Here is a 25,909-nt window from a genome sequence, read left to right on the forward strand (position 1 = left end):
ATATTATGATTACAGTTTTTAGCGCCCATGTTATACATTTTATCTATTCTAAATAATTTATTATGCAATTGATATATTTAAAATTGTTTACATTGTTTTACATGAATCATGGGATCTCCATGTCTGTTAGCCGCCCTGAGCCCGCCTCGGCGGGGGAGGGCGGGATATAAAAATAAAGTTGTTATTATTATTATTATTATTATTATTATTATTATTATTATTATTATTATTATTATTAGTTCAATCCCCGGCATCTCCAGTTAAAAGGACCAGGCAGCAGGTGATGTGAAAGATCTCTACCTGAGACCTTGGATGTCAGTGCCAGTGGATTGATGATCTGATTCAGAATAAGGCAGCTTCATGGGCATACTACTGCAGTTAGTGGAGTTGGGTGCCAGTGTGGTGTAGCTGTTAGACTAGGACTGAATAGACCCAGGTTCACATCCTCACTCAACCCTGGAGTTCACTGGGTGATTTTAGGCCATTTGATCTCAGCATGCCCTAAAACTGTTGTGATTATAAGCTAGAGCAGGGGTGGCCAATCTTGCTTAAGTTAAGAGCCACACAGAATAAACACCAGATGTTTGAGAGCCACAAGACAAATGTAAGGAAGGAAGGAAGATAGATGGAGAGGTGGAAGGAAAGCAACTTTATATATTATCCAAACCACCAGTTGGCTTGGCAAAGTGCTTTAAAGAGAGAAATACCTTCTCCAAGCTGGCTAATGGGACATTGGGGGCTTTGAGAGTCACACAATGTGTGTGAAAGAGCCACATGTGGCTCTGAGCCACAGCTTGACCACCCCTGAGTGAGAGGGAGACTTCGTATATATCATCAATAGTTCTTTGAAAGAAGCATAGGGGTAAAAACATGGCAGATAGATAAGGTGCATGAGAGGGAATTGAACAGCTCTGGTAGTGTTAAAGTAAGCTGAGCATTTGCCATCTGGAAAAAGTTAACTGAAATAATCTCAGCTCAGCTGTTTCACATGATCCTCCAAGAATTGGAACACTGCCACTTTCTTTAGAACATGGCCCCCTCTGCTGGCCAAAGTGCAGAAAAATCAAGAGCCTTCTGAAATCTCTCATCTTAGGTCATCTTCAACCCCTGAAACAACTAGTTTTGGGGAGTGAAGGCGTGTCTAAGATAACATGAATTCTGCTATATGTATTTCTGGAATGATTGATTGCTTTTTCTCTTACGTGCTGTAGAATGTATTTCTGGAATGATTGATTGCTTTTTCTCTTATGTGCTGTAGAATGTATTTCTGGAATTATCGATTGCCTTTTATCTTATTCACAAAAAAGCATCACATGATTCTTCTTATGCACCATTTGTGATCTTGGCTGAAACTCTCAGCTTGGGTCTCCTCTTCCTGGCCAAGTGGCAGAGGAGGTCATTGCTGGCCCACATCCCACCAAAGATAGCAGCTCCACCTAATCTTGACGCCATCTTGTTTTAGGGAACTGTAATGCTTTTGCTGTTATTTGATTTTATCTTGTCTTTGAAGTGTAATTTGTTGTGAACCACTGAGTCCAGCTACTGGGTAGGGCAGTCAAAAATTCAAATAAATAAAGTCAAAACTGCTGGTCCATCATGTTCTTTCCCAGTACCTGCCATCCTTTTACTGAAGGTGCCAGGGATTAAACCTAGGACCTTCTGCACTCTAAGGAGTGTGTTCTACCGCTGAGCTATAACTCCAATAGTTTGCTTTCATACAGAGCATAAGCATTTGAAATTATTCACTTTTCCATAACACATCCATCCAGTTTGGTGTAGTGGTTTAGAGTGGCAGACTCGAATTTGGAGAACTAGGTTTGATTCCCTACTCTTCCACATGCAGCCAGCTGGGTGATCTTGGGTCAATCACAGTTCTCTTAAAGCTGTTCTCTTAAGAGCAATTCTCTCAAGAGCTCTCTCAGCTCCACCTACCTCACAGGATGTTTGTTGTGGGGAGAGGAAGGGAAGGAAATTGTAAGTTGCTCTGAGACTTCGAGTGAAGGGTGGGGTTTAAATCCAACTCTTCTTCATTCTGTAAATATTGGTTAGCATCATGAAAGGATCATGCTTGAGGACAGGCTGTGGCTCAGTGGTACAGCATATGCTTGGCATGCAGAAGCTCAACCCCTAGCATTCCACAGCAACAAACACATGAAGCTGCCTTTTACTGAATCATGGACTTGGTCCATCGAAGTCAATGTTGTCTACTCAGTGGCTCCCCAAGGTCTCAGATAGATTACCTCCAGCCTGGCCCCTTTCAACTGGATTTGCCAGGCATTGAACCTGGGACTTTCTGCATGTCAAGCAGATGCTCTGCTATGAGCCAGTTCCTTCAGTTAAAACAATCTGGTAGAAGGTAACATAAGAAGACCCTTCCTCACCCAGTGGAGCTTGAGGTTGGCAGCTGGTTTCCACTCTGAAACAGCAGCTGGAAGAACAGGTAAGCTGCAAATTCCCTGAGGTGCAGGCCTCAAGCTAGAGATTTATGAGAATATGATCACCCTTCTTTTTTGTATTTTTATGTTTGTGGGCATGCACTCCTAGAAGTTATGGTGACCTCTGGTGACTGACCCTTACTGTGGGCATGGAGGATATTCAGAGAGGTTGTTTAATAAATCCTGCCTCTGCCTCCCAGCTGGGGTATTCAAGGAGGTCTCCCATTCAAGGACTTGCGAGAGTCAATCCTGCTTAACTTCCAAGATCTGACAAGGTTAGGCTTGCCTGCATTATCCAGGTCAGGGCATCACCCTTTTTTTAAAAAAAGGTGCAGATGGCAACAAGGAACAGGGTCTTTTCACCAGTGGCACCCCACATTTAGAAGGCCATCTATGAAGAGGTTTCTCTTGGTTCTGAACTCAGCCCTTTCCAGAGCAGAGCGAAGACCTATTTAATCATCTAGTCTCATAAAGGTATGTTTCTATAATTAGCTTCTCCTGCTTAAATAGTTGGTTCTATAAATTACTACCTGCTTTCATTGTTTTACACCTTCTTTGCAGCTTATTTTTGAACTGGTTTTTACAATTCCTAATTTTTATTACATTGCTAGGTGCCTCCAGAACCAGTTTTCTGGAGGAGAGGGTGTGATACAAATGCTCCTCTCTCACAAACTTCAACAAGTTCTCTATTGGCAACCCCAACTGAAGAGTGAATGGATATTTTGAACAAAGGTATAATGCCAAGTAATTGTTATAATTTCAGTCGGCATCTAGTGATGCAGGGGCTGCCTTTCAATACCACCACTACTCCAAACAATTTGAAGATGTACAGATCCTTTTCTTGCAATGTGTAGACACTATGTCTCATCATAACTTTCTCCTGCCACATAAAAAAGCTGCTCCTGCCACATAAAAAAGCTGCTTTAGAGGATTTTATCCTCTAAAATCTAGATACAGGGATCAAATATTCATCAAACACAAACTGGGAAAGAAATTCTTGGGAAAGATCTGCTGACATTTAGACCTCCATATATATTAAGCTCTTCAGGTGCCAGCTTCAATTGGCAATATTGTCCAAAGTCAGTCTGATTGTACCTGCTTACAGAACTTCTTCCTGTGCCGAGCTTGACATGCCTGCTCTGTTAGGACATTAGAGCAAACATACGATGAATCCCCTAATAAGCATCACAACCTTCCAAGCCCATTTAGCAGATCTCTTTAGGATCGTACTCTTATTTCAGGAAGCATGTGGAAACTATTTTTCAATCCAGAATGTATTGCCGCTTCGTTAGGCAATGTTAGCTTCACTGGGTAATTTATTATTAAGATAATATTGGGGGGTGGGGTTAAGTCATATTATAAACCACTCTGAGGTTTTTCTGAAGCATATTGTGAAATAAAAATAAGCCTATGAAAATGTCAGTTGAAGACCCATACAATGAAGATGGTTGTCATTGAGCAAGCAAGACATATCTGAAAATCCACATTTTGTTTTTATTTGGACTGACACATTCATCGTATGTCACAACTTCCACTGATCAAATGAGGGTTTTTATTAAAAAAAATTAAAATTAAAAAGCCAGCACTCGCCAGCAGCGAAATGGGGCTTATATAATAACATTTTGATGAGGCATGTAAAAACGTTTAGTCCCCTGGTCCATAGATTCTCCCTCCCCACCCACCCCAACCCCTTCTCACAGCTTTGATTGTATTTGATAAAGCATGGTTTGCCAAAATGCTTCCCAGCAGTCGAGTTACTTTCACTGCCACACAAAAGAAGCTAACTGAAAATTTTAAAAAAATAAAAAGGCCAGGGATTACTTTAACATAAAAAAACCAAAACAAAAATGCTGATATGGCATTACTACTAGTAAAGTGGAATACATCACAGAAACAGAAGGTTTTTTGCAGGCAACACTGGTTGGAATAGTAAAACACATGATGGGTGAAAAAACATGAAAATGCTAAATTATATACAAGAAGAGCTAAGAGTGGCACTGAAAAACAGTCTCATGTGACTCCAAGTTTAAACTTGCCATTATCTATTGCTTATTTATTACATAACTGTAATAACACTTATATAGAGACAGATGTGTAAAAATGAGACATTGTGGAAAACAGTTTTCATATGAAACGCAAAGTGTACGTTTGTCCAATGTGGAATGTACCAACAGTCAATTATATTTACAGGGGCTCCCTTTCAGAGTCTGCTCTTTACAAAACCAGCTGAGCGGCCCAAGTGAGTAAGTTGTATATTTTACTCATTTGGGATCAACTTTTTGTGAATCGCTTGCATGTGTTTGTGCATGTGTGCCCCACCCCCCCTTCCTTTGAGTTCAGTTTCACACAGAAAGGCTTCCTTCACCCATCTGTGTACTGCAAGATACCATAAAGTGTCCAGACGCTGCACAAGAGACAAAAGCTCCAATGATCCTTATGAAGGATGAGATTTCAGTTGTTAAATTTCAACGGGTATCCAATGGCTTTTTCCAGGCACTCTACCAAAGATCCCGCAGAAAGGAAGTCCCTCTCCACTTCCACAAATTTGATGTAAATGGATTTGGGTGAAACCCCTGGCTCCACAATGCAGTTCTGAGATAAAAAACCATTGATTCCGACCCACTCTTTGCTGAAGGTTTTGGTGTTTGCCTGAAAATGTAAGAACAGACACTGCTGGAGAGTTCTGACCTCGGCAATACCAAGGTAACAATATATGATTCGGGTGGGCTCCATCCCCACTTTAAGAGAGCCTTGAGATAAAGGCATTTCTGCATCCCCCAGAGTCTCATTCTCAGGGTCTTGGCTGCTGCCCTCATGATCAGGAGACAGTGGTTTCCCATGACAATCTTCATAACCAATGGCATACAGACCAGGGCTTTTAGGAATCCCCCCAGGTAATAAATACTGGACGATATTCCCACCAGTTGGCTTGGAGTGAGCAATAGGTATCCAGTCAATCTCCATGTGCAGCTCCAGGCACCTGGCTTCACTAATTGTGATCTCTAGGAATTTGTAGTAAACATTCTTCCAGTTCATTTTCTGTACCCTGGTCATGATGATCCTGCCCTCTGGCTTCTCTGAGTTGAAATACTCCCGGAGCCGCTTGCCAAGGGGAACCTGGGAACTGATCTCAGCGTAGTGGTAACGGATATCCTCCTTCCACCGCGTGTTATAGCCGATGCCAAAAATGGCCAGTTTGTTCGAAAGATGTAGCCTAGAAAAGTCTGTCCAGCTCTGAAACAGCTCCCATTTTAACTGGACGGATTCCAAGATCTGTACAATATTCTGCATCATGCCACGTTTCCTTTAAAAAGTGAAAACAAAAACACAAGGTAAGGTTTGTAGGAAAATCTGAGCCCAGAACACCAATTTTCATAAGCAGGAACTTCTGACACTTTAAAGTAATAAGATTGTAAACTGCTACAGTGAAAAGAAGTTTTGGATTAACTATAAACTTAGTTTTACAGGATGAATCCTAGCAACTTGCTTCAGAGGCCAGTTACTTTTCTATCATGAATCTGAGCAACTTGCTCCAGAAGCTAGTTACATTTCTACCATACTACAAATAATCATATCTTTCCAACTTATGAGTGCAGAGACAACACACAAACATGCTGCACCAGAGTCTTGTCTACTCAGGCTGACCATGACACTCAGACAAGACATCTTTCATGTGAACTACTGCCTGATCCTTTTAATTGAAGATGTTAAGAGATTGAATCTGGGACCTTCTGCACGACAAGCAGATGCTCTACCACTGAGCCACGGTGGCTCCATAGTATAACCTAAATAACAACATTAACTGATATAAACGCAAGATGTTCTCTGGGTTATTTTGACAGGTGGAATAAAAAGTCAACAGTGCATTGGCTCTAAAAAGGTAAGAGTTATTTGGGCTTCTGGAAACATCACTGTTGTCCAGTCAAAGTCTCTAAACTCCCTCTCGAGGGGCTTGTAGTTACAAGCACAAGATCGGGAACATTTTGTCAAAGGAATCCTAGTGACTTGCTCCAGAGGCTAGTTACCTTTCCATCAGACTACATAGTAGCATCTTTCCAAATTATGAGTGTAGAAACAACACACACACACACACCAACACAGAGAGCTAACTTCTACTGAGCCAGAGCCTTTTGGTGCTCGTTGCTGCTGATCACTAGGGAATAAGTCAAGAAATAAGAGAAAAAACACTTCCAACTACTCTGGCTGCACACAGAGGAAGCACTTGAAAGAGGAGAGTGAATTCACTGGACTAGATCCAGCCAACTTCTCCACTCAATCTCACCCAGCTCCCCTCTGTATTAAAACCTCCAGCCCACATGGCTTTTGTACATGCAGGCCCCCCAGTTCTCAGTATAAAGATTGTAAATTGCACAGTCCCAAAAAAGATGGCTCTTCCTTTTTTTTTCACAGCAGAAAAGCTGGTTAGATCCAACTCATGAAAAACAGACTCCCACACTAAAGGTTGGGCTTCAGTCCTCATTCTAGAAAAGCTGAAGACTACTAATTTAGCCAAATGAGGTATTAGAGAGACATTTTGGGCTTGTCTGCAGAGAAGATGTGAAGCTAGCTAGTCACAATGTAATTCATGCATCTATTATATATATTCTAGGTACAGCCATCATTAACTACACCCAGACTATATATAGTAAATGCATGAAGGTGTAGTTATCATTAATGTGACTTGTACACCTACTATATATAGTCCAGGTGTAGTTATCATTAAGCTATGGGAGTCTACTTCCAATTCCAATACCTTCTACTTCCAGTGAGGAATGTGGCAAGTTAGCATCACTAGCAAGCAATGTTCCCTCTAAGCTCCACACTGTGAGCAGAAATTCTACCCTGTGAATGAAGAAAGCTAGTAGTATTAAAGTTGCGAGCAAGTTTACATCTGACTACTGCATAAATTAGATTTTTAGAAGATTACTTCAATAACCTTGTAAAAATCTCAGAATAAATTATTTAAAATTACGTTTAAATTATATATTAAAAAATAATTTAAACATTATAAGGAAAAACAAAATTAAGTTACATTTCATCCACCCCTTCCCACTACATTGGTAGACCTGGCCTCCAGAGAACAGGTCTACCCATGCCACTCCACTATATTTGTAGATCTGCCCTGTGCTAAGCCTTAGAAAACATACTGGCTTGGGGGCGGGGGGCTCATACAGTCTGTTTTATTTTTTAAAGTGAAATATGACAAGCAGCATTACAGATCAAGTATAACAAAGGAGGAACAATCACTGTCAGAATCCTGACTAGCCAAACAAATAGGAAGTTGCTAAAATGTTATCAACCTGCCCAAACTACGTATCTATTCAAATATTCATATCCCACTTTTCCCTTTAAGGCAGCTTTAAAGCAGAAAAGCATAATAGGGGTGTGCAAAATTTTTCGTTTTCCCCCAAATCCATTGTAGCCTATGGGGACCATTATAGTCAATGGTCCCATAGGCTATAATGGAAAATTGACCTAGGGGTATAAGGGGCTCTGGGATGGGAGCTGTTTTATGAGGTAGAGGCACCAAATTTGCAGCATAGCTGCTGGTGCCTCTTCTCAAAAACCTCCCCAAGTTTCAAGATGATTGGACCAGGAGATCCAATTCTATGGGCCTCAGAAAGAGGTGTTGTGAACACAGAACAGAAACCTGTAAGCAGCATGTTGAAGATCTATACATCAGCACCCCCTAGCACAGCTTAGAGAGAACTATACTAACAAGTTGCACCCCTCTTTGTTTATCATGGGGGCGGGGGATAGTGTTGTGCTTACTAAAGGTACAGGCAGTCCCCTGTGCAAGCACCAGTCATTTCTGACTCTGGAGTGACATTGCATCACAACGTTTTCTCGGCAGACTTTTTACGGGGTGGGTTTGCCATTGCCTTCCCCAGTCATCTACACTTTACCCCCAGCAAGCTGGCTACTCGCTTTATTGACCTCAGAAGGATGGAAGGCTGAGTCAACCTTGAGCCAGCCAACTGAACCCAGCTTCTGCCAGGTTGAACTCAGATCATGAGCAGAGCTTGAACTGCAGTACTGCAGTTTACCACTCTGCGCCACAGGGCTGTGCTTACTAGAAATGATTTAAACAGCAGCCCTGTGGCTCAGAAATCTGGTTAAGCAGAGACTGCTCTGTGTAGCAACCTGCCCTTGCAAGTCTGTGGTAGCCTCGTGTAAATTAAAGTTTTCATAAAGTTGTATTCGTTGTGGTCATCACCATACAGCCACATGAACATATGTACTGCTACTCAGGTGAATAAAAGGAGGCAATTCTGGGTCATCTTATGAAGACAAGGTCATACTGCATCTTCCTAAGGGAAAAGTAAAAAAATAACAACAACAGGGGAGAGATAACATGGAGGAACCATGTTCCCTCTGTGATCTTCCCTTGGCCATGCCAAAACACCATTCCATCAGAGGAACTGTTGGGACAGCTCGGACTGTTAATGTGGTAGGAGACTAGCCTGGCTCCACACCAGCCTTCTGAGACAGAAAAGGGAAATGGGATGGGAGAGTTGCCCTAAATTAAAAAAAAAAAGCAGTGCCAAAATTTGAGGTTGTGACTCACATCCAATAAACAGCATGCATTAGAGGTTAAAGCCCTGTTGTATTACAGCAAGTTTTGCTGTGACTGAGAGCAGCTTGAAGGATTCTTAGGAACTTCAAATATCTTCCTTCTGTAGGCTACATCTAAGAATCTCAATTCCCAGGCAAGGCACTCATGAGCTACTTACTGCGATTCTTCAGAAGATTCCTGCTTTATCTTCAACGATTTCTTCGTAGCTGGCATCTCGTCTAAAAAAATTCAGGCATAAATAAGAGTTTTTAACAAGCCTAAGCCTTGTGACTTTAACATGTAACTGTAAACTGAATTCCCAAATCCACCCCCAAAATTCTGTACAGTATAAACTAGACTTCGGTACAGTGCATAGCTTTTTTGATTAGAGCCACATTCCCCTTGTGCAACTTTGCTAAAAGCCAAAACATTTGAAGAATGAATTTTACAGAGTCACTTTCTGAATGACTTTTTTTTGTTCACATATGTTATTCTGTCTTCAATATATTTGAAAAAACACTCTCATAACAAAAGTCTTCGTGTCAGATTTAGCTTTCCCACGTACCAAACCTTATTTCACTTAATACTGAATACAAAGCTCATGCAGCTGCTGTTACAGTCACTGTGACAATAAAGTGAGGAGCTCTGATCAATGTCATGGTGTATATAGCAGAATTCTGTGTTGAATCCAATTCCCTGAAACCTTCCAATGTTGTAATTTCAGTTTCCCACACCAGACCTATTTTATATTAATTACTTCCTCTCTGAATCTGAGCTGGTTCAGTCAGAAGGAGAGAACTGTACCATCTCAAAAATATGTTTACACTGGCCCCTTGAAATGCCCGCATGTAGCTTTGGAGACCTTCCAATTGATTCCTGACAGCTTACAAAAGATCAGGCAATGGGGAAAACAGAGTACAGGGGTTAAACAGATGTAAGCATACACAGCACCAAATCAATCAACAAACTGCAGGGATTTTTCACTGTGCTGGAATATTCCTGTATGCACATGATGCCTAAATGCCAACATCAAGGTTCACAATATCCCAGTTCAGAAGTTACAGTGAATGCACATAGAATCCATATATAGCGCACACTTCATTTTTCTTCACATGTGGATTTTCATACTACACTCAAGGCATGTACAACTGAGCATGCAATTAAAACCCCACATTCACCTGGGTACTGGTCCCTGGTTTCATTTGTAAAATGAACACACATTGCCTCCTTCTTACACATATGCACATACATGCAGGTTGTATGTGCATTCACTAGCTGCAGCATGCAAAGAACAGGATAATTATTGCACATCTTGTGAGCTACAAGCAGCCATGGCATTCCGCAGTTAGCAATGACACAACCAGATGGACAAGCAAGTAAGAATGCCAGTGTTTTGATAAGGCTCAATCCTTCTTACCCAAGTCTGGATCTCCCGACTGGTAGCAGTGGAGATCCTGACTGTGGTTCCCCCATTCGTCTTGCGAGTACTCCTCCATTGTGCTGCCGTCTGACTCCAGCTCTTGATAGAGGCCACTACTGTTGATAAGCACTGGTTGGCAGGGTTGAGAGTCCCATCCTCCTTGACCAAACACCTGTTCCAACTGTTCAAAAGTGTAACTGCTTTTCCTCTTCCCAACTCCGTGCTCTTTCACTCGGCTGTAACACCTGCGAAGGGTCTAAGATACAAAAGGCATGTGTTAAGTTTATACTACAGCAGTGTTCATTCATTGTCCTATACTGTATGACTATATTTTCTGTTCTGTACACTGTAATCCACCTTGAGTCTCAGTGAGAAAGGCAGGTTATAAGTAAACTGTGAATAAATAAATACCAAGACTGCTAAGTATGATATGCATTCATTTCTAATTCACCCGAGCAATGCTTCATTGCACATACTTGGACCATTTTAGCTCTAAAACAGGGTATTACCAAGTAGTCTTAAAGTCAGGTTTGAACTTTCACAGGCATTGACAGTTTTTGATATACAGTGCCTTTGCTTGCGTATTTACCACAAGACATTGATGAGAAGCATTGGTTTAAAGTAGTGATTTCATTAGTTGTTTTTTACAACCAAGGCCCTTCACAATCCCCAAACTAACCATAATAGATACAGAACTAAATCCCAGTCAGATACCAGCGAGCCCATAAGACATACACCTTTAACAAAGGAAGGAGTGAAAATAGCTACTGTTTTGCCCATAGTCTGGAGAAGATTAGGGAAAGGAGGGGGACAGAGACAGAAACAGGAAGTCACCAAAAGCAGACAGTTGGATCATCCCTTACTCCAGTAAGAAAACATTAAGAAGGTTTTAAAAAAAATGTTTGCCTAAACTCTTTAGCTAGTAAAATATATTACTTACATATTTTGCATCCTTACTAACTCTGTCTCTTGGGAAGCTGCTGAAATTTAAAAAAGGTGAAATCAATAATGCTCTGAATTCCCATGCTCAAATATTAACATACAATACTAAGATGGTCAGGTCTAATAATCAAACATTAAACGTAAATGCCCAGACTTTGAGTCTGCATCAATCCTAAATTGGGGTTTCAGCACTTTTATTCTTGTTCTGATACCTCATGGGGTTGCTGGGACCATACATTACACAGCACAAGCATAAAGCTTGGTAAATACTTTGGCTGGAATATTATAAGACCTATGCTACCCCCACCCCTTCCAAGAGTATGGAATTAGATTCCAACAAAAGAAGCACTGAAAGTTACTCTTGACCATCTTCTCCACCTGCCCTTGTGACATTGCTGCTACTCATATGCTGTCCAAAACCTGCATGGTAAGAATTAGCTAGTGCCCTTCCTGTTATTTGGAATCCCAAGTGTAGGAAGAAAGTTACAGTTAATTTTGTGATCCCATTTTGGAGAAGTGAAGAGAGCAAAAAAAGTGAAGAGAGCAAAAAAAAAAAAGAATCTCTTGCTGCTAGAGATAAGCTACATTTTGTCAGATTCTGGGAGGCAGATATAAATGGCTGCTCCCTAAATTCGTCATTGCTCAAAAAACAGACCTGGGAATTGCTGAACTACCTACCAAAAGTGCCAGTTTTAAGACAGAACTGTGGAAAACAGCACTAAGGAATGGAGCCCACCCCTATTTCTAGAGACTCAGCCAAGTAGATTAGGAAATTCAAGTTTAGTTTGTTCATCTCCTAAATCCAGTTTAGCCCTTTCAATAAAATGACTTTTAATGATGTTTTACAAATGCACAGTGGGCTTTTTATCAACTAACAACAGAATATCATGTTATGCATTGTTTAACATCTCATGCTTAACACTTCTGCTCTGTTCAGACAACAGCTTTGCCCCCAAATCCAGCAGTTCCTGCTACTATTACACTGTTCATTAGATGTATCATCCTTTTGGTTGTATTACATGGTATAATCTGCCCTCTATTTGAATGAGAAAGGAGGACTATAAAGTACATAAAAGTAAGAAAAAATAAAAGAAAACTAACTATTCTACCCCCAACCCCACTCCCTTCAGGGATCCCAATTTTCTGCTCAATAGGAAGAAGGTGGGAGGGGGGAGGAGAGAAAAGAATGAACTGAAGTCCATTTCAAATAGAAGGGCCAAAATTGTAGGTTTCCCTTTAGTATGTTCTCAATACAATAGTCTTACTTGCAGCATTTGTTCACACTGAAACTCAAATGTCTTTAATCAGATTGTTAAAATTTACAAATATGAGTTTTCAGACACATTTGTGTTAAACACATTCAAAATGTTTAAGTAAAAACAGATTTCATGCCTTTCCACTCTTTCTGATATGTTCCAGCACAGGACACAGTCAACTTACTGCAGACTTAAAATAAGATTGGGCAGCATGCCTTGGTGAGAGCTCAAAAGAACTAAGTTCACTAAAATTCAAATACTTCTGCTTAGCTCCACTACTGAGAGTTGAACCTAATAATATTGCAACAATTAATGCATGCTCATTAGAGAGGATAAACACACTTTTATTAACAGTTAAGCCAAGAACAAACAATGTCTCTATCATAATTAACCACTAAATCTTAATACACACTGATGACAGTCTCCTGGGAGTTTCAGCATTTGCAAATATCTGTCCAAATGCTTAGGAGTCAATTTAGTATTTGAAGGTGCCTCTTTTCACTTCCTGCTACAGTGATATAGAAGAAATGTGACTACCTGAAATCCTTGAGCGTTCAGTTTTTTTAACACAAAGTAAAGAGACTGCAGAAACACCCCCCTCCCAAAAAAGGAAACTTGATTCATGAGGTTCAGGTATGAATAGCCACACTGATCAGAGGGCTGAAGCTTGCAGAAGGAGGAAAGGGTGATTATGTGGCAACTAGTCCATGTGGAAGTCCAGGGTTGCTATGCAGAGGCAGGAATGGCAAACCACCTCTGAACATCTCTTGCCATGAAAACCACATGGGGGTTGCTATAAGTCAGCTGTGAGTTGTCGGCACTTTCCACCACCAATCCACGGGGGTCTCCAGCCTTGGAAATCAACTTCCCTGGAGCTGGAAGAAACTGATGAGGGAAAGATCCCTACATCAGCAGACCACAGGATTCACTTCCTGTAATATACAGTGGACAAAATACACTACCCTGAAAACAAGCTTTTCCCCAGGTGACACAGAATGTAGAAGTTTAAAAACAAACTAAACATATCAGCACATGTTTCTCAACAAGAACACATCTGCAGGATTCCCTGTAAGTACCTTGCTATATATAGGTCTAGGAAAGTCTAAGACAGTCATCTTGAAATATGTAAGAATGGCCATATTAAGTCAAACCAGCAACATCCCAACTTTATCCTGTCTTCATCAGAGAGCAGTTCTGAGTGTTTCAAGGAAAGACTACAACTGCAGAGGCCATCTCTTGGTACTATATGCATACCCAGATTAAGAAAATCATCTAAATGTCCCTGGAGGAAGAGTAATAGATCAGTGACAGAGTTTAGCATGTACAAAGTCCCCAATGCTGCCTCTGGCACCGCAGACAGAAGGACACCTGCCTGAGACACTGGAGAGCCATTGCCAGTCAAAGCAGACAATGCTATACTGGGCTGGGCAAACCCACTTATAAGGCAACTTCATATTGTTTGATTTGTACACAGAACTGACATAAAACAAAATCACTTTGCTTGTCCCCAGTCACTTCTGTCCTTGACTGAGGCGGTGGGGGGAAAGGACAGAATACAAGGCTGCTTCAGCCAACCAACCTGATTCCTTAAGACCATTTCTCAAATTTTTAACTTGCCCCCTGAACCTCCCTGACACCTTCTAAACTTTCTTGTCCTTAAGGTTCACTTAACAGTATCCAGATTAATATGCAGTTTTCTGCTGCCTATTGCTGCATTTAAAGTGGAATACTAATCCAGTACAGCAGATTATGGCACCCTTCTAAATCACATAAAGGGAACTCATCCTCAGAACAAAGCAGGAGCTTTTCCAGGGTTCTTTCTCCAGCTCAGATTGAGGCAATGAGGCAGCTGCAATATAATCCCACAAATCCAGTGAGGATCACTGAAGGGACCATTGACCACTCGCTTCAAGATCCTCTTTTCCCTGTAGTATTTTCAAACCACTCCCCTCCAGGGTATTCTCATGCTCCACTGAGTCATGCCTTTCCCACGGTTCAAAAATCACTGCCCTCGGTGATTGTGGTCCTAAGCAATGTTCCCTCTAAAAGCTGCGGAGTCTTGCGAGCAAAAATTCTACTTTGTGAGCTACTGGCATATTAAGAGAGCCAGTTTGATGTAGTGGTTAAGTGTGCGGACTCTTATCTGGGAGAACCGGGTTTGATTCCCCACTCCTCCAGCTGCACCTGCTGGAATGGCCTCAGGTCAGACATAGTTCACAGAGTTTGTCCTTGAAAGGGCAGCTTCTGGGAGAGCTCTCTCAGCCCCACCCACCTCACGGGGTGTTTGTTGTGGTGGAGGAAGATAAAGGAGATTGTGAACCACTCTGAGACTCTAGAGTGGAGGGCAGAATATAAATCCAATATCTTCTTGACATTAAAGTTGTGAGCTACTGCAGATTAGTTTGCTCTGGGGCCATTTTTCCTGAGCTAAGACAAAAAAGTGTGAGCTGGAGTCTAAAAACCTGTGAGCTAGCTCACACTAACTCAGCTTAGAAGGAATACTGGTCCTAAGGAATAACAAAAGCTGCAAATGACAGACATTCCCCACACAGTGACTCCACCCACAAACACTGAGAATCAAAACACACAGCAGTGAGAATAGAGTCCTGATACACCTACTGCTAGGGAAAAAGGGATTGGCCAGACTCCCTGGCCAATCAAAACAGATATAAGGAAATCTACAGAGTCTCTGCCATCATCTCCTATGGATTATCCTCCCCCTTATAGTTCCGTTCTTCTTTCCTCCTAAGCAACTTTGCTACTCAACTGCCTCAACAGAAAATTTCTATTTTGTATTCATGTGATTTTTCAGACCAACACTAAAATGGAAGTAAGTTCCCTTGATTTCAAAATATCTTGACAACTTAAGGTACACTAGAAATTTTGTTAGTACTACTCGGACCTCCAAGACCCAACCAATACATAGAAAGCAATTATCTGGACAGTTCGAAGGAATCTGTAGTTTCTTGTGTGTTTTCTGTTCAGACGCTGCACAGCACATAAGGGAGTAAACTGCAATCTCAATACTAATCCTTCAAAAACTTTCCTGAAAAAATAAGCACAAAATAGGAAACTGGAGCCTTCAAGAGAAACCATGTTTGATATCTGCTGCAGAACTTGTGCAATCATCTGCTTAAAGGTAAAGGTAGTCCCCTGTGCAAGCACCAGTCGTTTCCGACTCTGGGGTGACGTCGCATCATGACGTTTTCATGGCAGACTTTTTACGGGGTGGTTTGCCATTGCCTTCCCCAGTCATCTACACTCCCCCCCCCCCACGGCAAGCTGGATACTCATTTTACTGACCTTGGAAGGATGGAAGGCTGAATCAACCTTGAGCTGGCTACCTGCATCCAGCTTCTGCCAGGATTGGACTCAGGTCATGAGTAGAGAGCTTCGACTGCAGTACTGCAGCTTTACCACTCTGTGCCATGGGGCTGTTTACCCAAGAGTAATTTAAGACAGGGATCTGGCAGTTTCAGAGCAGTGATTCAGCATATGATCATTTCAGAGACTTGCCACGAATCCAGTAGCACTTTAGAGACCAGCAAGATTTAAATCTTGTTGGTCTCTAAGGTGCTACTGGACTCGAACCTAGCTGCCTATGCTCAGAAGCAAAGCAAACCAAAAGGAAATCAGACATCTCAAGACAGACAGTTGTATGCAAACAAGCCCAGGGTAACTAATCTGTGTAGCTAAGTAACTATTGGTTCCTTTGAAAATTAATCACTTTAATTCTTCCAGGCAAATGAAAAGAAAGCTACATCCAGGAAGACAAATAGCAAAATTAATTATATTATCTGCACTAAATCAAGTATCAAATGAGGAGATCAACATGTGATCACTGTGTAAGGAGTAGCACGCAGCGTACTTTCACATTCTGTAAAAGAGACATAGTAAAGGCTTATCAGGGATGCTGACTTAGACCTAGATTAATGTTGAATGCATGTCAGATAATAGCTGTCCAATATAAGTGGAAAATATTCTGTTAAGATAATGTTTTATTCAAAGGAACAAGATGTTTGCAGCCGCCGAATATATACATTTTAAAGGACATTTGCTTTGACTTTGTGCATCCTAGATCAGTAATTTTCCTCTCCTTATTACTCAAGGTGTCACTTGATTAAAACATAGCTTTTTATTTGAAAACAACTCTGAAGACTGCAAATGATAAAAACAACCATAGCTTTTAAAAGCAAAACGAAAGTTCGAAGCTGAATCATCTTTATTCATTTATAATATTTCTATGCTGCCTCTTCAGAGTCTGGGTTGATGCTGCTTACAATTTTAAAATGCAGTATAAAAAGCCATGAAAAACAAAAGCACCACAATCTTACTTTCCCCTTAAAGGTGTGCATATTTCTCAGCAACATCTTTATGAAAGGCAGAGGCACAATTCTTTGCTGCATAACCAAATATTACTTTTCTTATACAACTCATTACTTTTTTCATTCAAAAAATGCAACAGCTATTTTACAAATGTTGGAAGTTTTTTTTTTTACACTTATGGTAGAGCAATTTCCTATCTGTACATAGGTAGGAACAATGTGGTAGTTCTATTCAAACACTTGCGGAAGTGATTTAGTGTCACGGAACTTTGTCTCCTTGAACTTAAAGTCTGGCCAGCACTTTTTCAAATTTCTTCAGCCATGAGGGGCTGAATTCTCATGCAAGCGTTTAAGGGCCACTAATACATCCTAAAGGAAACTGTCAACATACAGTCCAATCTTGTACCCATTTACTCAACAACCAGACTCTCTGGGTCAGAGGTAAACCCATACAGGACTCATGCTCTTTTAATGCTACTTTCTAAAGGGAATCACAGGGTCCACGGGGGGAAAAAACAAAAACAAATTTGTAATGTCTTATATTAAGAAGAGCTGAAATATTTTAACACAGTATGCAAGCTTTTCAGGTCTCTAAGAACTTTCTTTATGAGGCTAGAAGTGGGAGGGGGGCAGAAGAAGGATGGGGTGGAAAAAGAGGAAAGACAGACATCCCAGGCCATAACATCAAGACCTGTGGCATCTTTTGCAAGATTTATTGCAGATCAAATTAGATTAAGGGGTGTTGCTTACACATTTGTTTTTCTAGGAACAGAAATAAAGGAAAATGGCATTTTTCACTGAAGAATATAAAAACCAGCAGGTAATCAAGTTCTCTCCAGCACTGAGGTGCCTTAAAAGGCTGTAGGAGAAACACAGCAGTCCTTACATTAACAAAACTGAAGAGAAAGTTATATGATGCACTAGTAAAAGAGCCAGCCAAACTGAGCAATTTTACCTCATGAGTTCAGAGCAACAAACCTCCATAAGCAAGCCTTCATTCTAAATCATCTTGCATTGGAAGAATCCCTCTGATAGCTAAATGAAGTTTATTTAATTAGAATTTCCTGATTTTTCTGTTATTAAAGTGTATGTATTGTGCTCTTTGAGCACATATACAAGTCATATGAAAGAGGTTTTTAAATGTGCCCATGACTGAAAAGCACAATATGTATTTTCCTCTTCAAAGTTGTATGTGGAAGCAATAAAATACTGTTGGAGTTAACCAATTGATGGACAAAAGCCCTTCAGATAGAAAACTTGAAAATTGTTGTAAGTAGGAGTTGTATCCTAAACCCACTTTCACAGACTTGGAAGGATGTAAATCTGCTCAGGATGACACTGTATATCAATTTATTTATTTGTTATTTATAGCCCACCTTTTGCACTTGGACTCAAGGCGGATTACACAGAGTGAAGAAATACAATCCACAGATGCGACATTCAATAAACAATTAACAGTTGGCATTTGACCTCTGACACATACAACAACACATCACTTAAATCCACTAAAATCTGGACTTGAGAAATGTTAAAAGTACAGAGCTCTACCATGCACTTTTGCAAGATTTCTCTATGAGATGAATCTGGAAACACCGTAGAGTCCACAAAATCCACAGAATTTCAAACCACTGTTTGAAAGTGCACCACTGACAAGCCAAACAGCACAAACACTGTAGTGACTGAACAAAGCTGGAGTCCAGTAGCACTTTTAAGATCAACAAAGTTTTATTCAGCATGTTAGCTTTTGTGTGCACGCACACACTGTCAAATGATGAAATGGGGTACAGTGAGAAGTGCTTTACATAGCTGGTGGGGAGCAGTTAAACATTCAAAATAGTACAAAGTTAGAATCCAATGGCAAAATAGTGAAATTAACACATTGAAAGAACAGCAACGCTGGTCTGGATAGCATCCCTTGTGTGGAATAACAGCAAAAGCAATAAACATGTCAGAATTGGAGAACGATGGTGGCAGTCCACCATCACAAGGCAATAAATGTAGAGTCTGTTAACTGCTCTACTTCTCCTGAAGCATGGGTTAGTCTGAGAACATCTTTTTCTTATATATGTTTCTGTCCACCTAATTAATTTTTTAACATGTAGCGTGACATTATAAATATCATTTCAGTTTGCCAATACAAAAAAGAATTAGTGACTGAGCCTTTCAGAAGCTGTTACTTATGTTTCTCAAACCAGGTCTTCTAAGTCCAATGCTCTAAAAAGGTAAAGGCAGTCCCCTGTGCAAGCACCAGTCCTTTCTGACTCTGGGGTGACGTTGCTTTCACGTTTTCATGGCAGACTTTTTACGGGGTGGTTTGCCATTGCCTTCCCCAGTCAACTACACTTTCTCCTCAGCAAGCTGGGTACTCACTTTACCGACCTTGGAAGGATGGAGGGCTGAGTCAACCTCGAGTCGGTTACCTGAACCCAGCTTCCGCCAGGATTGAACTCAGGTCATGAGCAGAGATTAGGAATGCAGTACTGCAGCTTTACCACTCTGCACCATGGGGCTCTTCTCCACTGCTCTACCCGGTGATAAATAGCTAGCTATACCGTTCTCAGTATCTAACAGCAAACTGGAACTGGATGAGCTGACTCGCTTAATGGCAGCTTTGAAATCCAGCAGAAATACCAAGAACTTGGAAGCAACAGTGCAAGAATTGATTAAGCTATGCTTATTAAGAATGTCTCAGACCTATCAGTTATTAATGCCTATTAGAATTATAAAATAAACATGATGGAGCAAGACCAGCTGTAAGAATAATTAAGCTGAAAATTAGCTCCAAAACTTTCATCCAAAGTTATATTGGTAAAACAATGCAGTGTGGACACTCACATGTAGTGATGACAGTAGAGCTGAGACAGAACACTACACATCTTTTTAAAACTCTGTCCTCCAGATTAAGCTCATCACCACCTCAAGCACGGGAGACAAAAAGCTCATCACCAGATGTTCTATTTAGATCCATCTTCATATCAATGATGGGAACCCTTATCCATCTGCAATGATGCTACTAATATAGTTAGCTGTAACTAAAACATCTACTCACAATTCCTCAGACCTCTTTCATTCCCCATAGAATCCCCTCACAGGAGCAATAACTCGCTGTATTTACTCTGAACAAATGTTTCTGTTGAAAGCACTGTCTCTTTGAAAGACTAGGAGCATACACTCCAACGGCTTTGTATTTGACTAATGAAAGACTGGCTGAAACTATGAAACTGATATAAAGCATTTGTGTGTTAAATGAGATACCCAAATTGAAATAACTGCAACAACTGAAATCAGGCTCAGAATTTTGCTTCAAGTAAACTCTTAAGACAGCGGTTCTCAAACTTTTTGAAACGGTGCCAATTTCTAAATTGACTGTAGCTGTCGGACTCCGCATGCAAAAACTCCATGCTACTTTCCTCTTCAACTTAAACTGCAAGAATTTCACATCTATTAACACAGAACAAGTTTAAAAGTTAGTTGTTATACATATGTAGCACCTGTAAGACAAGATGCTGTATTTCATGGCTGTTTCATACTTCACACAGAGGCAAACTCAAATGTGCCATTCAGCTTCTTAGAAACTCCTCTTCCAGCTCATCCTGTTCCTTCTGATCTCACAACTCACACTCAAGAGAACTGTGATCCACTGTTAGTCCCAACTAACCCACAGTTTGAAAACCACTGCCTTAAAGGGAAAGCTGTTCAGGAATTGAGATGTGAAGGCCCAGAAAAAAAAACTGGAAAAATTTGGAAGAAAAAATTTCCAGTTTCCCCCTCCAATGACTCCCCACTCCCCAATTTTCTAATAGAAAAACAGGAAATCTGAGGCAGTCCTGAAAATAACTCCTGAAAGTTTAGAATGAGTGAAATACTTTTAAAGGTGGCATGCTGCAAATGCAAACAGCTCTTAAATACCAGATGTATTTCTGTACCAAGAAGGATACCTGATCTTCATGGCAGCATGCAGGGCTTCCATGACTTCTGTGGCCCTTTTGACCTGACTCTTCCCTTGTGTTGACCTTTTCACCTCTCCCTTGAACCACTGACACATATATCCACAGACTAGGTATCAAGTACCTTACTGCTCTACCTTTCTGGAAGGGGAAAACGAAGATGAGCAGGAAGATGAGCAGGTGGGCAGAAACTGCACTAAAGCCTCAGAGCCCTCACACTGTTGCCCTCCAAGCACCAAGAATACAGAACCTACAGCAGAAGAACATAAGAGGAGCCATTTTAGATGGGCCATTGGTCTGATCCAACATGGCTTCTCTTATATTTTTAGGATTAGTTTAGGTTTGACAGGACAGCAAGTATTGCATGTGTTACAATTTCCCCCTAATTGAAGTTTTTCCCAGGGGGCATATGCTCCTCCCCCCATGGCTTCAACATTTCTGGAAATTTCACATCTCTCTCCAGGACACATAACAAAAAGGAGGGACGGTGGCTCAGTGGTAGAGCATCTGCTTGGTAAGCAGAAGGTCCCAGGTTCAATCCCTGGCATCTCCAAAAAAGGGTCCAGGCGTGAAAAACCTCAGCTTGAGACCCTGGAGAGCTGCTGTCAGTCTGAGTAGACAATACTGACTTTGATGGACCAAGGGTCTGATTCAGTATAAAGCAGCTTCATATGTCCATATGTCCAAAAGCTGAATACCCACTGGTTGAGAGAACCCAACCTGTTTCTACCTAAGGATCAGATCAATGGCTAGAAGATGCTGGAGAGGAAGAGATCTCTAACAGCCTGGATACATTCCTAATAGTTCTTCACAACTCCAGCTCAAACAAGTGAGCTCTTCTGTCAGCAATCTGATGAGCTGGGGGAGAAAACACATGCTAGATTCCACCCAAGTGTGACCTTTCCCTGCCTTTTAAAATTAATTACATAAAAATAATTTACCCTTGCTGGCAATAGCTCCGAAATAATACTGCATACAAAGGGGTTGATGGCAGAGTAAAAAGGAACATAAGAAAATCTGGGCATATGAGTATATTTATATACATTATATACAGTGGTATACATGTTACCTCCACAAATTCCATTTAATTAAGAAAACTATCAACTGAACAAAGTGACAGATTTCCCCCCCAGTGCCTAATCTTACTCAGAAACAATGATTCACAAATGGAAAAAAATATTGCCACTGTGATTATTAACACTTTTATCAGTTGTGATATCCCAAGAGAAGATCAGCATAGAGAATACACAACCCTTACCCAACAGATTAACATTTATGCCATAAGGCACTTTTACCTTAATGAGGAAATTCATTCATGTTGCTAGTAAGAACCATGTAGCGTTTCTGTTCCATTCAACTTAGAATTAAAGATGCAATCTGTGCCTTTCCAGAACTATTTAGTGTCCCTGTAATTTGGCAGAAAACCCAATCAGATGGCTGACACGAGATCTTTCGTTATCTGGAAGTTTACGATATAGGCAGATATTTCCAGAAATTCTGAGTCCTATTTCAAGCCATATTAGCATGTCACTCATCCCCCCAAATCTAAAATTTGTCACATTACACTGCCCTTGTCTCTGCTTTTCCAGGAAACCTAACACTCAAAAGGCCACAAAAACTAAGCTCACCATTGTGAACTGCTTAAATCATCTACTTGGGTTAAAAACATTTATTATTCTGTTACATGAAGCTACTTCTCATTACTTTAAGATCACAGCTGTCTACAGAACTTCCTAAGCTGGTCTCTCCCCACACCCCACCCATTAAAAAAAAGGGGAGAGCACCTTCCAATCTGAAATGTCTGCTTAACAAAATGTGCTCACTTACTACTGTTCAACTACATACTTACACTGCATGGCCAACCAAGTTTAAAAGGTAAGCTTCAACTCTCTTGCAAAAGCAACAGACCAGTTCAGAGAGGAAACCAAAGCTCTCTACCATAGCTCACCTTTACACAGTCTCTTCAAATAAGGGATGGAAATATTTTCCTTTATGAAAAAAGATTAAACTTATGGCCCAGTGATTACCACCATGTGAACTGAAACCAGGATTTACACACATGGTAGGCGATGTTCCCTCTAAATTGCAGAGTCTTGTGAGCAAAAATTCAACTTTGTGACCTACTGACATTAAAGTTGTGAGCTACAGCATAAACCAGTGTGCCCTGAGGTCATCCTTCCTGAGCTAGGACAAAAATCTGTGGGCTGGAGGCTAAAAATCTGTGAGCTAGCTCACACCAACTCAGCTTAGAGGGAACGCGGATGGTAGGTCGATGGTCGCTGGCTGCAATGGACCACACAAGACTTACAAAAGAGACATCAAAGAACCTAAGGTGGGTTTGCCGCAAGCACAGCATCCTTGCCCCCGCCGGCAAGGAAATCTTGAAGAGAGAAGGGCGGTGTTTTGACCGGGGAAGGAGCAGGCGGGATGTCCAGGCAGCATCCCCCCAGCCAGCCAGACCCAGAGAACGAAGCCCGCGGGCAGCGCCTCTCTTCCGCCTCCGGAGCATCATCCCTGGCAGCAGGGCAGCGGCTGCGCTCGCGTACCTTGATGCGCTCCCGGCACTGGGACGGTGTCCGCTCGTAGCCCAGCTCGGCCAGGGCCCGGGAGACGCGCTCGTACATGGCGGGCCCGGGGGCCTTGCTGCCGAAGACGGTGCCGGCGCCCTCCAACTGCTGGTAGCGCGCCTCCACCAGCCGCTCGTTGCCCCACACGGCGATCAGCGCGTTGGTCTCGGCCGGCGTCCACGACATGCCTCGGCAGGCGGCGGTGGTGGCTGTGCCGCCGGGCGAAAAGGAGACGGACGGCGAGGCTCCGCCGCGGCCCCCGGCGCCGCCTCCCCCCGAGCCAGCCCCGACCCCCGTCGAAACCCCCGCGGCCACCGAGCCCGGGCCGGCGGGGCCTAGCGGGGAGGCGCCGCTGGGCGTGGAGGGGTCGGAGAGGCTGGGGTTGCCGTCGCTGAGCGCCCCGGGCGAGCCGGGAGACAGCACCTCCATCTTGGGGATCTTCAGCGGCGACTCGGTGGCTTGGAGCTGTGAGGAGCCACAGGGCGCCGCCATATTGGAGCTGCCGAGGCGAGCGGGCGGAAGTGACGGACGGAGCCCGAGCGGGCGGGGCTTCCGCCAGGAGGCGATGAGCCGGGAGCGAAGCGGGAGAATAGAAAAGGATCGCGGCAGCGCGGCACGACGGTAGAGGCGGAGGGCCTTCGCCGGTGGAGGTGAGGGGGTTTCTCTGGCTTCTTCGGGGTCGGCAGTCACCCCCGCCCCTGTCAGAAATAAAACGCGGAGCAGATGTGAGGGAAGGGGCTGTGAAAAGCCAGCTGTTTACATCCAGGTGGGCAGCCGTGTTGGTGAGAAGCAGAGGTGGCCATACAGAATAAATGGCAGATGTTTGAGAGTCGCAGGACACGAGTGTTAGATGTTTGAGAGCCACAAGGAAGGATGGCAAATAAGATAGGGGGAGGGAGAGGTGGAAAGAAAGCAACTTTAAATGCCTTCTCCAAGCTGGCAGGCAGGGCAGTGGGAGCTTCAAGAGTTGCACAGTATGCGTGAAAGAGCCACATGTGGATCCCGAGCCACAGTTTGGACACCACTGGTCTGAAGCAATAGAACAAAGTTGGAGTTCAGTAGGACCTTTAAAACTAACAAAGTTTTATTCAGCATATAAGCTTTCGTGTGTTTGCACGCTTTGTCAGACTGTGAAATGGGGTACAGTAAGCAGTGCTACATAGAGCTGGTGGGCAGTGGTTAAGCATGCAAAATAATACAGTTAGAATCCAGTGCTCTTTGGGAGGAAAGCTATGGCTAACCTAGGCAGCATAATAAAAAGCAGAGACATCACACTACTGACAAAAGTCTGTATAGTCAAAGCAATGGTGTTCCCAGTAGTAATGTATGGCTGTGAGAGCTGGACCATAAGGAAGGCGGAGCACCGAAGAATAGATGCTTTCGAACTGTGGTGCTGGAGAAGACTCTTGAGAGTCACTTGGATGGCAAGGAGAGCAAAGTCAATCCTAAAGGAAATAAACCCTGACTGTTCCCAGGAAGGTCAGATACTGAAGCTGACGCTCAAATACTTTGGCCACCAAATGAGAAGGGAGCACTCACTGGAGAAGACCCTGATGCTGGGAAGGATGGAAGGTAAAAGAAGAAGTGGTCAGCAAAGGATGAGATGGTTAGACAGTGTTATTGATGTAACAAACATGAATTTGAGCGAACTTCGGAGGATGGTGGAAGATTGAAGGGCCTGGTGTGATGTGATTCATGGGGTCATGAAGAGTCAGACTGGACTGTGACTAAACAACAGAATCCAATGTCAAAACAGTGAAATTAACAAATTGAAAGAATAGCAAGCATGGTCCAGACCAATTTCAGTTCTTTCAATTTGTTAATTTCACTATTTTGCCACTTGATTCTAACTTTGTACTATTTTACATGGTTAACTAGTGCCCTATATGTAGGTCTTCTCACTGTACCCCATTTCATTGTCTGACGAAGTGTGCATGCACACGAAAGCTTACATGCTGAATAAAACTTTCTTGGTACTACTGGACACCAACTATTTACCTTCATGTTTCTCATAGCTGTCCTTGAATGAACATGGTTGATTAGGCCATGGCCAATTCATGGTGTTTGTGAGCTGTATCAAAGACTGAGCGACTGAATGTTCTTAATTATGTTTGTGGGGGTGAAACATTTTATGTATGTTTTGAATACGTAGTTCATTTGATGTGAAAGAGGTATTTGGAGAAGCTATGCCTGTTGAATACCTGCCTGGGCACATCTATAAGCTCTGTGGCTAGCTGAAAGACCTGTTTTTGTGTGTGTTGAATCGGCTGGCAGCACAGTGTTTTGTTGCTTATGGGGGTGGGCGTATCAAGCTCCTACTTAAGAGGCTTGTCAGTTCTGACTGGTGATGGCTTTTTAGAGTTTTTCAGGCAGATGTTTCTCTCATCACCTTAGTACATGGTTTTTGTATTTTTGCATTTTTGAATGAGTTTGTGTGCATCCAGAAGTCGTGGTGACCTCT

At 42.2% G+C, this 25,909-nt stretch overlaps 1 protein-coding gene across 3 annotated transcripts; it reads right to left on the reverse strand.

Moving 5' to 3' along the window:
* Positions 1 to 3,909: 3,909 nt before the first annotated feature.
* MSANTD2 (Myb/SANT DNA binding domain containing 2) lies at positions 3,910 to 24,035 on the reverse strand. 3 transcript variants are annotated; one of them, XM_060251016.1, is made up of 4 exons: positions 23,428 to 23,982; positions 10,409 to 10,667; positions 9,170 to 9,230; positions 3,910 to 5,739 (listed from the first exon to the last, which is right to left on the reverse strand). In XM_060251016.1, exons 1-4 carry the CDS (start codon positions 23,938 to 23,940, stop codon positions 4,887 to 4,889), a joined length of 1,686 nt encoding a protein of 561 aa, XP_060106999.1. In that variant the 5' UTR covers positions 23,941 to 23,982; the 3' UTR covers positions 3,910 to 4,886. The 3 variants fall into 3 exon arrangements, with proteins under 3 accessions (XP_060106999.1, XP_060107001.1, XP_060107000.1); XM_060251018.1 differs by lacking the exons at positions 3,910 to 5,739; positions 9,170 to 9,230 and adding an exon at positions 11,352 to 11,388 and having other exon boundaries at positions 10,512 to 10,667; positions 23,428 to 24,035; XM_060251017.1 differs by lacking the exons at positions 3,910 to 5,739; positions 9,170 to 9,230 and adding an exon at positions 11,352 to 11,391 and having other exon boundaries at positions 10,512 to 10,667; positions 23,428 to 24,035.
* Positions 24,036 to 25,909: the final 1,874 nt, after the last annotated feature.

This window comes from Heteronotia binoei, chromosome 12 (genome assembly GCF_032191835.1).
Source record: "Heteronotia binoei isolate CCM8104 ecotype False Entrance Well chromosome 12, APGP_CSIRO_Hbin_v1, whole genome shotgun sequence".
NCBI classification, from domain to species: Eukaryota; Metazoa; Chordata; class Lepidosauria; order Squamata; family Gekkonidae; genus Heteronotia; species Heteronotia binoei.